The 13,453-nt window shown below is 46.7% G+C and overlaps 1 protein-coding gene across 2 annotated transcripts in view; it reads right to left on the reverse strand.

Annotated features, from left to right (window-relative positions):
- Window positions 1-1,808: 1,808 nt before the first annotated feature.
- Window positions 1,809-13,453, reverse strand: part of LARP1 (La ribonucleoprotein 1, translational regulator) — a 57,320-nt gene continuing 45,675 nt past the window's right edge. For both annotated transcript variants that reach the window (XM_080671853.1, XM_080671852.1), the window contains exons 9-19: window positions 13,238-13,412; window positions 12,945-13,114; window positions 11,818-12,210; window positions 10,903-11,026; window positions 10,405-10,610; window positions 9,853-9,959; window positions 8,859-9,010; window positions 6,195-6,339; window positions 4,214-4,323; window positions 3,703-3,830; window positions 1,809-2,007 (exon numbers count right to left, since the gene is read on the reverse strand). In XM_080671853.1, coding sequence (XP_080527979.1) covers window positions 1,813-2,007; window positions 3,703-3,830; window positions 4,214-4,323; window positions 6,195-6,339; window positions 8,859-9,010; window positions 9,853-9,959; window positions 10,405-10,610; window positions 10,903-11,026; window positions 11,818-12,210; window positions 12,945-13,114; window positions 13,238-13,412 — 1,905 coding nt within the window. In that variant the 3' untranslated portion in view covers window positions 1,809-1,812. The remainder of the gene's footprint in view (window positions 2,008-3,702; window positions 3,831-4,213; window positions 4,324-6,194; window positions 6,340-8,858; window positions 9,011-9,852; window positions 9,960-10,404; window positions 10,611-10,902; window positions 11,027-11,817; window positions 12,211-12,944; window positions 13,115-13,237; window positions 13,413-13,453) is intronic.

The following is a 13,453-nucleotide window of genomic DNA, read 5'->3' on the forward strand; positions in this document are numbered from 1 at the left end:
TCACCACAAACTTCAGTGCTGCCTGGTCCCCACTGGGGGTGAATGCATTGCCACCCCACACCCAACACACAGTCTAGTCCGTGTGGGTCAGTCCTTCATCACCCCCACCCCCAGCTCCAAATGCCTGTAGACTCCAGCCATTCCACTGTTTCACAGCCCAACCCAAGCAGTCAGTGGCTGGAGAAGTCAGGTATACTCTATGTCCACATATACCTTCCTGCCATGGGGCTTCTCCAACTGGCAGGGTTCTCCCCAGCCTCAACTCCTCCTCGTCCCTTGTTCCCAGGCAGGGTCAATTGGAGGCTGGGCAGAGATGGCTTGCAGAGGGGAATGCAAGATGGGGAGCCCCCACCAGACCCAAGGGAGGAGAACGGCATTTTCTCCACCTTTTATGAGACAAAGCCTCCTGAGGTCTCAACTGAAGAAACACTTCCAAGCCTCAGCTGCCAGGTGTTCACCTTTCCCTCTGAAGTGGGGAGACGGTCAAGCTGAGGACATGTGTGTCCCAGATCCAGGCCAACGCTCTTCTCCAACAGTTTGAAGCAAACTTGGCCTTGGGGTTCCAAGGGTAGGATGAAGGGTATCACAGCAGGGACAGGGCCTAGTGTGAGGCAACAGCAAGCAGAGCGAGGACACGACAGTGGCAGCAGTGTAGACACAGGACGTCAGCTTCAAACGATGCAACAGCAGGGATATTCGGGCATGGCTCTCATCCGAGCCAGCCCCAACTCTCTTGCCTCCAAGGCAGGAGGCACTGTACATGCAATTCAGTCCAGAGGAAGAGTCTAGTCAATCCAGCCCAGGCACATCCAGAGAAGGTGAGAGCTCTGAGTGGACTCCACCAAGGAAAACAGGCATTTGGGTATTTCAGATTCCCGCTCCACAATAAGGCAACTTTTAAAAAAATATTATTTCAAAGAACAAAACAAAACAAAACAAATTCCAAGGGTAGGAAAAAAACATCACTTGCTGTGGATTAGGTGGGGGTTTTCCGATTTTTTTTTTTTTTTTTGGTCTTTTGTGGTCGGTTTTGTCATTTTTTTTTTCCTTCTTCCCCAAGGATGATAAGATCAGAGAAAAATAAAATAAATCATCTTTCAATAGTCTTTTCTGGTATGAGCAGCGTCTCTCTGGGCTGGGGAGTAAGGGGTATGGGGAGAGGGGAGTGGGGAGAGGCCAAACCTCCCCCACCACTTTTAGATCCTTTGGTTTCCTTCTCCCGGAAGATGGCGGAAGGGCACGGGGCAGTAGGGAGAACATGGTGATGGCAAGCCCCAGATGATAAAGGGGCTAGTGCTCGTGGGGCCCAGGGGCGCTGCAGAGCCTTCAACGGGACAGTGCTGGGCAATGGGGCCCACAGGGCCTTCTTGTGGGCTGCATAGTTGGCTTGAGGGGGAGCAGGAGGCTGTGGGATGGGGACCAGGGTAGCGGCCTATCAGCCGTGGGCAGGGCTACAGAGTGATTTGGTAATCCAAATGAACTATCAATAATTTAAAACTTGATATATATATGTGTATATATATATATATATATATAAAATCTCCCCTGTTCCCTCCCCCCTTAGAAGCTAGGATGTGAAGACGTCATGGAGAGAGGAGGGGGAAGGGAATGTGTGGAGGCTCCTGCCCAGGGGTACCTCTGATAGCCCAAAAGGTGTACACATTGCTACTCAGCACAAAGGCCCATCCTTATGACTAGAGGCCTGTCCCTTCTCTGTCCCCTCTCCTGGGACTGGGTGCCCCCATGGACTCTTGCCCATCCCCCTCCCCCCCAAACCCCCAGGGCCAAGGGGTTTTTTCCACTTTCTCAAAGTCAGTGTGCTGAGTGCTGGGTTGTCCATTTGGCATCTTCCCGGGTGGGCTGGCCGGCGGGTGGTGTGGGGGGTTGGCTGATCACGGTAGTGGGCCTGCTGGAAGACTGGGAGGGACACCGCTTCCTGCCCTCACCACCACCACCTCCTGCTGCCACTGGGTGTCGCTTGTGGTTGCCCTCTTCACCCATGGGGGGCTGTAACAGAGGAGGGAATCACAGGTGATTAGGAGGCACTACCCGTCCCTGCCAGGGCTGTATAGGGCACTCCTATTTCCCACCTCCAAATGTTATACAGATAATGAATAGGTTTAACCCTAAAAATGAATTACCAGTTTTACTGAGAATGTCTCCATGCTAGGATGCCAAGCACCGTGCTATTTTATGTACTTAGTCATGGGTCTGCACCACCCTTGGATGCAGACATGGGTGCAGATCATCGATACTGTAGAACAGGACACTGAAGCACAGAAAAGTAATTCGCCCAGGGTCCCAAAGCTGGTAATCGGCGAAGACAAAATATGGACTGGACCCATGTACTGCCTGAGGCCCAGGTTTTTATCCACAGGAGTTCCTGTTCCGGTTATGGGAAGGGATCACTGCCCAGGAGATGACGCATGGAATGCAACAGGCTGAGACGTCTCTGATCAGAAGACCCAGAGACTCATGGGGACTGCCTTGTCCTTTCAAGGCCTAAACAGGACACTGCTCCAAGGGTCAGACCATGCTCCAGTCTGCCTACACCTCTGCCAAAGGTCTTGTGACTTTGAGGAGGTTTCCTTTCCTTTCTGCGTGCCAAAGCTGAGCCCATCTTGTTCCACCCTAACTGGTCTTCCTATTAAAGGGTTCTCCGCACATGCCCGCCCGCCCCCCCCCCCCAACTCCATAGGAGGGAGTGCACTTAAGGATGAAAAAAAAAACCCTACTCATCTCCAATCTTGGGAGACCTAGGCAGTGCAGCCACTGTCTCACTGGGTAGCCATGGGCTTCCGTTTACTTTGGTCCAGGGATAACAATAAACCTTGCCTACTGCACCACTTTGTCAAGGTCAAATGATAATGTAAATTGTCCAGCACATAGTAAGCACTCAATCAATGGCAATTTTAAAAATAAAATATAAACTATTATTGCTCTTTACTTATATTTGCATTTTTCCTAAAAGGTTTTAATAGAATAAGATAACTGGCATATCCCTACTACATTATTAACTATTTGGAGGACAAAGTCTTTCACTCATTGCTGGAGTCTCTGAAGCACCTTGCACAGAGACATTCAATTAACTCCACTACCACTCTCCTTGAAAAATCTAGTAGCGATAACCATGATCCACCACTAGATGTCACTGTTGATTTAGTGCTCCAAGAAGACAGATGTGGAGTTGGAGTAGTCTTCCTGCACATTGAACAGTGGTGGATTCGATCCCAGTTTGGGAAGCCAACCAATCAATATTTCTCTTTCACATCCATGTTTCTCTCTCAAATAAACAAACAGACAGGGGAGCTGGGGTGGAGGCAGAGAAAAAACTGAACATAATTTATAAACTTCTGGGGTTAGAAATCACCTCTTCCAGAATGAGCAAAAACATTTCACCTTGGATACCCATCCCCATCAACTAGGGCACAGTAACAGGGAGGGTTGTGAGATAAAAGGGAAAGGGCATTATGACAGTTTAGCCATTTCTGGGAGGAGCAACCATACAGCCCCTTCCAATTAGCCCTCATTGTCCACTTCTCACCCGCGATTTTACAAAGGGAGACACGAGGCCCAAACGGGGCGGGTTGTATCTCTGGGCCAGTGACACAACACAACTGGATCAAGAACCCAGGTTCCCTGACCTCCGTCCAGTGTTCTTCCCAAGACAACCCAGAACGAGAGAGAGAGACCTGTACTCACATCCACTCGGAAGTCTTCGAGACGTCGGAATTTGCCGAGGTATTCTTGAAGTTTGGGGTCAATGTCCAAATTTTTGGCTTTGGAATATTTTAAGAAGGCCCAGAATTTCTCCAGCCCATAGAGCTGACCTGTAAGGAAAGAGGGGAGAGGTAGAGAAGCTGGGTTGGTGTGGTGAGAGGCTCGGAGGAGAGTGAAGTGTGATGCAATAGACAGACCCAGGTCAAACTGGGGAGTGAGGGGAAGAAGGCCTAGATCAGTGGTCGGCAAACTTATTAGTCAACAGAGCCAAATATCAACAGTACAACAATTGAAATTTCTTTTGAGAGCCAAATTCTTTAAACTTAAACTTCTTCTAACGCCACTTCTTCAAAATAGACTCGCCCAGGCCGTGGTATTTTGTGGAAGAGCTACACGCAAGGGGCCAAAGAGCCGCATGTGGCTCGCGAGCCGCAGTTTGCCAACCACTGGCCTAGATGACCAGGGCTCACAGAGCTCCAACTCTGGCTCTCACCGGCTTCATAGTCTTTCATGGTTTCCTCCTGAAAATCCTTGAATATGTCCAGCCGGAACTTCTTTTCCAGGCCATAACTGTAGTATCGGAAAAGGCACTCCAAACCATATCTATAGGAAAACACAAATCAGTGAAATCAGGACTCAGTTTCTTCTTCTTAAAACAGGGAAATGAACCCTCATAATAGATGAACAGGGAAAGAGCTTGAACACAATGGATTACACCAAGGAAATGGCGAATTCTTGCTAGTTTAAGTGGTTCCAACATTAAATCTTTATAGTCTGCCAGAGGTCAGCAAACTCTGGCCAAATGAACAGCAGCCCCAACTACACCCTTGGTTTACTCCGATTCATTTTTGGAATGTCACTGCCTGCTTTCTTCTGTAACAGCAGAGCTGCGTAGTTGCAGCTGAGATCACGAAGCATCAAATATTTATTGTCTGTCCCCTTTCAGGAAAAGCTTGCCAATACCTGGGATACGCTTTCTGCAAAGCCATCTGACCATGCCTATTAGTAGGTCTGTTCATTTATCTGTCTCAGGTATTCCAATTGTAGGAACATGTCAGGGAAATGGCCAAAGATGCAGATTTAGATTTTACAGATATACCAAAATTGTTCATAGCAGAATTATTCAACAAAATCTAAATGTCTAAGAATAGAGAAGTGGTTGAGAAAAACATGATAAATCTGTTCGACAGAATATACGCTATTAAAAATTACAATGTAAATATTCACTCATACTGACAAATGCTTATGAGATATTGTCAAGTGGAAAATACACATTTCAAAGTGTTCTATGTAGAATGAGCCCATTTTTGTAAACAAATATGTCAATTTTACATCTACGTATGCACACAAAGTTAAAAGGACACACACGTAAATATACTAACACTGGTTATCTTTGGGAGTTGGAACTTTTCAAGTGATCTTATCTATATTTTCTAAACTTTCAAGCAAAAACATACAACTTCTGTAAGAAGGCCAAAAAGTCAATTATTTTAACAACATGGAAAAATGGTCATGCTTATTAATGATAAGGAAGATACAAGAAGGCATTCACAGGATGATCTAAAAGACATGAAATATGGCAGAGCTTTAACACTGGACTGAGTCATGTTTTCCACTAGCTTCTTTAAGCATTTCTGTCCTTTTCAAATTGCTTAGAGAACACATTTTACTTGGGAAAAAGAGAAAAGAGTCTAAAAATTTTTTAAAATAGTAAAATACTGAAAACAACATAAGGATCTATTAGTAGGAGACTGGTTAAATAAATTACAGTACATCCATTCAGTGTAATACTATACATACTATAAAAGGAATAAGAATGTTATTTATGGATGGATATGGAATGATCTTCAAAATATAGCATTAAGTAGAACATCAAGGTGCAAGAGCATATATAATGGAGGCCACCTTCTGTGTAAACAAAGGGAGTAGGAGACACTGCATAGGTCCTTGCTTACATGGGCAGAATATTTTCAGAAAGAACCCACAAGATTCTAACAATCCTGCTTGACTCTGGGAAAATGAAATAGATGGCAGGAGAAAGTGATGGAGACTTCTTACTATATAATTTTTGAACTCTTTAAATTTTTTAAAAAAAATATATTTTTATTGATTTCTGAGAGGAAGGGAGAGGGAGAGAGAGATAGAAACATCAATGATGAGAGAGAATCATTGACTGGCTGGCTCCTTCACGCCCCCCACTGGGGAATGAGTCTGCTACCCAGGCATGTGCCCTTGACTGGAATAGAACCTGGGACCCTTCAGTCCACAGGCGTATGCTCTACTCACCAAGCCAAACCGGCCTCTTTGAATTTTGAACCATGTGAATGTATTACTCATTCAAAAATAATATTTTAAATAAAGAATATGAAGTATACATACAAGAGATCACCAGTTACAGTTCTGGAAGCAGACCCACCAGGGACCTCTAACCATCTGCCAACCACCAGCCAGAGCCCCACCCCAATGCCGCTCACCTGTAGCCTTCTTTGGCATCCTCCAGAGACAGCTGCTTGAACTCCTCATACATCTTTTTGTTAAAGTGATCTCGGAGGAAGAAGGACCAAAATCGAAAGAGAGTGTTCATCTCCTGAGACTGGCCAATGCCCAAGCGTTTCCGCTCTGATGGGGGAGAAGGAAGGAAAGACGTGTCAGGACCAGGCTGCAGGTGCTTCAGAGGACAGATGGATCCGAGAGCTTAAGGACCTTGCCCATCACTTGCCCCTTGGTCTTTCAGGAGACAGTTATGGAGCACTAACTACTCTGTGTCAGGCCCTGCTGCTGGACTCTGGTTATGGGCCTCACCAGAAGCAGGTGGGCAGGAGCTTCTGAACCAGGTCATCCTGGTCTAGCTCTTCACCTCAAAAGGTATTGGGCTCAAGTGCAGTTAGAACAAATCATTTGTACATACCAACAAGTTACATTCTTTATACTTATTACCATTATTTTAGGAGTCCTACAATATTAACAAGAACAAGTGGTAATAATAAAAAACAGTACACAACACTAAAGCACAAGCAACTAAAAAAAATAAATAAATAAAGGTTCTGAATAGACCATTTTCCAAAGAAGATATAAACATGGCCAACATGGAAAATATTCAACACTATTAGCTATCAGGGAAATGTCTATCAAAGCCACAGGGAAGCATCACTTTGTATCTACCAGGAAGGCTATGATAAAGACAGACAATAACAAGTGTTGGGAGGACGTGGAGAAATTGCTGTTAGGAAAATAAAAGGATGCTGCCACTTCGAAAACAATCTTGCAGTTCCTCAAAAGGTTACACACAGAGTTACCGTAAGACCCCGCAATTCCACTTTCACACAAGACAAATGAAAACCTGTATCTACACAAAAACTTGTGTATGAATATTCAAAGCAACATTTTTCATGATAGACAAAAAGTGGAAACATAAATGCCCATCAATTATGGTTAAACAAAAAGTGCTATATCCATATAATTGGATGTTATTTGGCCATGAAAAGAAATAAAGTACCGAAGAGTAGATTGGTGGTTGTATAAGCCTGGGAGGAGGTTGGGGGTGGGAGTGACTGGTAAGGGGCAGGGTTTCTTTTTATGGGAATGAAAATGTTCTAAAACGTTCTGGTAATTGCACTGTACATTTCAAATGGGTGAATTGTGTGGTATGTAAATTATAACTCAATAAAGCAGTTGTGCCTTAACTGGTTTGGCTCAGTGGATAGAGCGTCGACCTGCGGACTGAAAGGTCCCAGGTTCAGTTCCGGGCAAGGGCACGTACATTGTTGCGGGTACATCCCCAGTAGGGGGTGTGCAGGAGGCAGCTGATGGATGTTTCTCTCTCATCAATGTTTCTAACTCTCTATCCCTCTCCCTTCCTCTCTGTAAAAAAATCAATAAAATATATATTTCTTAAAAAATAATAAAGCGGTTATTACACACACACATATGCATGCAGAGGAAGAGTGAAGAACCAAGCATTTAGCAGCCACGTTTTACTGAATGAAAGGGGTGAGTGAGGTAATAAAGTGTTTTGAGCACTTTACAGCTAATCTGACAGAAACCTACAGTTAAAAGGTGCCTCGTTTTCTGTTATAAAAAGAAACTCGTGAGAGCACCTAGAGCGGGTCTTTCCATAAACTATTGTCTAGACCAGCCTTGGGCAAACTACGGCCCGCGGGCCGGATCCGGCTGTTCTATCCCGTTCTCTTGCTCTCCCCTCCGCTCCTTTACTTTGAATTTATATTAGTTCACACAAACACTCCATCCATGCTTTTGTTCCGGCCCTCCGGTCCAGTTTAAGAACCCATTGTAGCCCTCGAGTCAAAAAGTTTGCCCACCCCTGGATAGACCAATGGTTGGCAAACTGAGGCTTGTGAGCCACATGCGGCTCTTTGGCCCCGTGAGTGTGGCTCTTCCACAAAATACCACGGCCTGGGCAAGTCTATTTTGAAGAAGTGGCATTAGAAGAAGTTTAAGTTTAAAAAATTTGGCTCTCAAAAGAAATTTCAATCGTTGTACTGTTGATATTTGGCTCTGTTGACTAATGAGTTTGCCGACCACTGGTCTAGACTCTAAAGGAAGGTTATCAAACTTTCTTCTGTGAAGGGTCACAGAGTAAATATTTTAGGCATTGCAAGCCACAAATGGGATCTATCATAAATTCTTTTTACCCCAGAACCCCTTAAAAATGTAAAAACTACTCTTAGCTCAAGAGCTATACAGAAATAGGCTGCTGGCTGGATTTGGCCCACACCATCATCAGACAACCTGTTCTCAAGAATATATGCTGCCTCACACATACCTTTGGAGATGGACAGTGGACCACACTGGACAATGGCTGAGTTGGTAGTCTTACCAGAAATAGGAAGACTCTTGATAGTTTTTCAATCAATAGAGGAAGAACAAGGAGCAGGCATGTTCTGAGTACCAAATTCTTTTAGATTCCTATATTCCAAAACCACTCAGCCTGAGTCTATTTCATTCCTTCTTGCTATATTGTCACCTGCTTCTTGTTTTGAGATCAGAGAAAGCAGTCACCTAGTCCGGCGGTCGCCAACGTTTCGGACCTCACGGACCACTGACCTAGTCCATCAGCACTTATACTCTGGTTCTAAATAGCAGCCTCAGAGGCTCAGCGCCTTCCCCGTGCTTCTTACCATTAAGGCAGCGCCTACGATACTTGTGGTAGACGTGTTGTGTGAAGCCATTTTCCTTGAGTAGCTCATGGGAAGGATGCTGAAACTTGGGCAGCGACTGAGGGGTGCAGCCATAGCTGCCAACCGTAGGCGTCCCTTCTGAGGGGCTGGAGCTACAGAGGCCACAAAAGAGATAGTGTCACCAGGTTCCCAGAGCAGCGGGTCATCAGGTTAGCAGGGACCCCTCTAGTTTCTTCCTTCAGCCAAGATCTAGCCTCTCACAGGTCAACAAACAAGGAGGCCCAGGTACTGTGTTAGACCCTTGACTTATATAAATGACTTCCTCTTTGTATCGACCTTCAGAGTTTTACAAAGAGGTCACTTAGGTTCATAGAGACTGCGATACTCATCCCAGGTCATGAAGCTATTTAAAGGCTGAGATCTGCACAATGCCCAAACCCGAGCCTTTATTTAACCATTTATTTATCCTGAATTAACTTTTACCTTCCCATTATAAGCTATAATGGGTTAATCTACCTATATTTTTTTGAAAACCATGTCTATTTTCAGTCCTGTACCATCTTTGCAGGAAATAAGAGTACACAGGTCAGTAGGTCTCAAACCTGGCTTTGGAATAGAAAATACTGGGGCTGTTTTACTAAAAATAAATAAAAAGGAACCTGGGCCCTAATCCCAGCCCGGCCCAGGAATCTGTATTTTTATTCAACCACCTGGCTATCCTGAGGTAGGCAGCAAATATTCTCGTTTGAAGACAACTCACATGCTCTCTCAGAACCTGGTCCTAGGCGGTGTGACACCGCTGCTTTAGAAAGAAGCCTTCCTCTTCCCAGGCCCTGGATGAAGCTTTCTAGACCACTCATGGCTTTTTTACTTAGATGAAGGTCCCTTTCTTTAATTTTCTTACCAAAGAGGTTCTATCTTCTTGGTCCCATTGATCTTATGGCTCTTCTACCCACCTCAGTCAACCTGGTCTCTCTTCCCCAGAGCCCCGCACCTGATGGAAGAAGTCCGGGGCCTGTGCTCTCGGGAATCCATCACCCAGCCCACATGACTCTCCAAGGGTGGGTTGGAGCTGTGTCTTGTCTTCCTTTTCCGAGGCATCTGAAAAGGTCAGTCCAGGAACTCGTTATTTATTGTATTCATACAAATGTGAGGAGCATCAAGCATTTTGTAGGATTAAGATTCCCCTCATATGTGTGTGTCATCACACAGTTTACAAATCATTTTCAAATCTATTTTCTCACAATGTCCATATGCCTATTTCACGAAAGAAGTTGAGGCTTGGGAGCGAAGTAATTTGCCCAAGGACCTGCACCTGGTCAGTCCTCCTTGGGTCTTATCACGGTCCATGGGGCCACCACTCCCATAGAGTTCATTTTGTAGATGTGGTCACTCAGCCCCAGGATGGACCCACCAGCCTAAGAACACAGAGCAGGTGGGGGATCTGGCACTCTCTTGGTCTAGACAAGGCTGGAGAGAGAAGCAAAGCACTGGGACGCAGTAAAGTGGGTCTAAGACTCCTAGCAGCCAGGCAGGAGTGCCTCACCTTGGCATCTAGAGTCCGTCCTTCCTTCACCACTGGGTAAAACCGTGACGTCTGGCTTGAATCTTTGAGCTGTGGTGTCCGGGGAGTGCGGGGGGTCCTGGCATTGCGGTAGTTTGGCGACTCTGGGACAGTGGTTGGTAGAGAGCGGGCAATGGTAGAAGGCTCAGGAGCACCAAACAACTTGTTGGCCAGGGCATCAGTGGGAACTGCAGAGGCAGAGCGGGGTCAGCAAGCAGTGGTAGGCCGTGACTGTCTAGACCAGCCTTGGGCAAACTACGGCCCGTGGGCCGGATCCGGCTGTTCTATCCGGTTCTCTTGCTCTCCCCTCCGCTCCTTTACTTTGAATTTATATTAGTTCACACAAACACTCCATCCATGCTTTTGTTCTGGCCCTCCGGTCCAGTTAAAAAACCCATTGTGGCCCTCGAGTCAAAAAGTTTGCCCACCCCTGGTCTAGACCCTCCAACCCAGGCCAGGGACCCCAGTGTCACTCCTCACCTTGTTGGAATCGGGGTGGCCCGGGAGGGACCTCCTGGTTGGGATCCACAGGGGGCTCAGGGGTTAGTGTGTCAAACTGCTCCCGACTGATCATGTTGACTTTCTTGAAGTTCTCGACTTCTTGCTGCAGAGGATACGAGATGGGTGGGGAAGGATGTCAGTAAGAGGACTGCCCTAGCCTGTTTAGGAATCAAGACATGCAGGAAGCTGGTGAGGGCAGCTCCCACGTCCACATACGTGGAATTCTGGTCCCCAGGCTCTCAGCTGCCCCCTCACCATTCCTCAACCCCAGTTACCTTGGCACAAGTGTGCTAACCCAGAAGGGGCTATTACTTGCCCAGGCCTATGTGCAACAAGACAGATCAGTACTCCAGCTCCCCAGGAACTCAATGCAGACTCCCCCGAATCTCTTCCTGCTACTCTCCCCTCACCTCCACTAAACACACTGCTACTCACCACATGGCTCACCATATATCCACTCTGTAAAAACTACAACAGAGGTTTTGACTATTTCCAAGCAGCAATAATTTTAAAAAGATCTATCTTTTCTCCATCTTCCAAATACAAAGTAAGCTCCTTAAAAGGCTTTTAAACTTTTACAACTGCCTAAATATTTAAGAATAAAAATGACAACCTAGTCCTTATTCTATTTCCCATAGAAGTGTCTAGCTGACTGTTATGACATTAAATATGGACGGTCAGGTGGCACAGTAACCATCCCGCACATTGGCAGAGTTTACAAAGTGTTCAACATCTCTTTTCGCTGTCAATGTCTCAGTCAGGTGTCAATTATCACCCCCTTTCTTACTGAGGATATTGAGGTTCTGTACCCAAGGTCACACAGCTAATTAGCTTTCTTTCCCCCATTAGTTATTGGCACCCAGGCCCCACCCTCACTGCTATGTTCAAACTTACCTTGATCTGGGAGTACTCAGGTTCGAACTTTGAAGCCCACAGGTCCTGCTCATAGTAGTTGAGTCCATCGTTAATGATCTTGGCCAGCTCAGCGCTCATCTTGGCACGGGAGGTGTGGTTGCCTGTGCGGTCCCCCCCTGGGTGCCGGCGCATGTATGGTGGGGTCTGAGTGACAATGAGGATCTTGTTGACATCCCGGTCATCAATTTCATAGTCAGAGTCCTCATCAGACCAGGCGGTAAAGGTGTTCTTCCGTCCATCCATCTGCTCCATCTCCTCGTCAAACAGGAAATCCAGTTCCTCTTGCTCATCCTGATCCTTGGACATCAGCTGCTGAGAGGGCAGTTGCTGAGGCACAGAGGTCTGGTGGACTAACCTGGGCTCCTCTGACTTCTACCACGGGAACAAACCAAGGGGAAAGAGAGTCACCAGGGTGTTGGTCCCCAAACCAAAGAGGGTAGGGGGATGGGGAGGTAGATGGAGCAAAAGTCTGCTCCTGGAAAGGGGAACAGCAATTTCAGTCTGAGAGTGAAACACTTCTCTAACAGTGAACTCAATTTGTACTATTCATATATTGCTTTGCTATTTCTACAGCAGTCAGATCCCTCCTTCATGTGAAGATGGGGAAGGGAAACCACAGCCCTGAAATATTAAACAAGGGTCCCAAAGTCACTGGCCATCAGCGACAGGAGACCTGTGTTCTAGTCCATAGACTAACTCTACATACAGGCTATGAATCTTCCCTCTTCTGAGGGCCTAGGGGACTTATACAGGTGCAATGAGGAAAAATTCAGGGAAAAGCACTTAAAATGCAGCCCCAGGGATTTAGACAGGACAAAAAGAACAGCAAGCATCAAGAAACTTGGAATACTGCTGCCAGAGCTGCATGATCTCCTATAAAGGATGCCACTCAGAACGCATGCAGCTAGGATTGTCCTGAGGGGCGGTCACCACTGACAATGGAAACAGCCACATTAACCTCCTGCAGTTACTGGTGACAGCTCATATTACACCTTGAGCCCCCAGCTTGCCTGATAGCACTTCAGAGCGCAGAGCTCCATGTAATATCCCTCCAAGCACTCTAGCCCAGCTCCTAGGACCCAGGATGAAGGACAGGCCTCACCCACCTTGGGCCGTGCTGGGGAGGGACGAGGCCTCTTCTTCACTTCAATCCAGTTCTCGGAATCCAGGTCAGGCAGGCTGGCAGACAGGCCCTTGGGCAGTGTCTTTAGGTTGCTGACCTCCTCCGTTTTGGTTGGCACTGGGGTGACTGCACGAGGAGAGCCAGGCGCCGACTCTGAAGGGTGGAAAGGTAAGGTCCTCATCCCTCCAGTCCTCCTCCTGATGACAGCCCTAAGGAGGACTGCTGGCCAGAGGACAAGGGTAAGGGGAGGCACCCATATGCCTGCAGGGTGCATACCTGTCTCCTTCTGGTAGTGCTGGCGGGGCACAAACTCAGGGCAGTTGAGAAGCTGGGAGAAATCGGTCTGGGAATAATCCACTATTGGGGGACCAGGAAGAGGCCATTTTTCGGGCTCCTCCCTCCTGCGGACTTTCTCATCAACAATCTCCACCACCTTGCTGTCTTTTAGGGCCTGCAGGGGAGAAAAAGAGAGAGGATGCAGAGGAAAGACTT

The sequence above is a fragment of the Plecotus auritus genome (assembly GCF_963455305.1).
Source record: "Plecotus auritus genome assembly, chromosome: 6".
In the NCBI taxonomy this organism is placed as follows: domain Eukaryota; kingdom Metazoa; phylum Chordata; class Mammalia; order Chiroptera; family Vespertilionidae; genus Plecotus; species Plecotus auritus.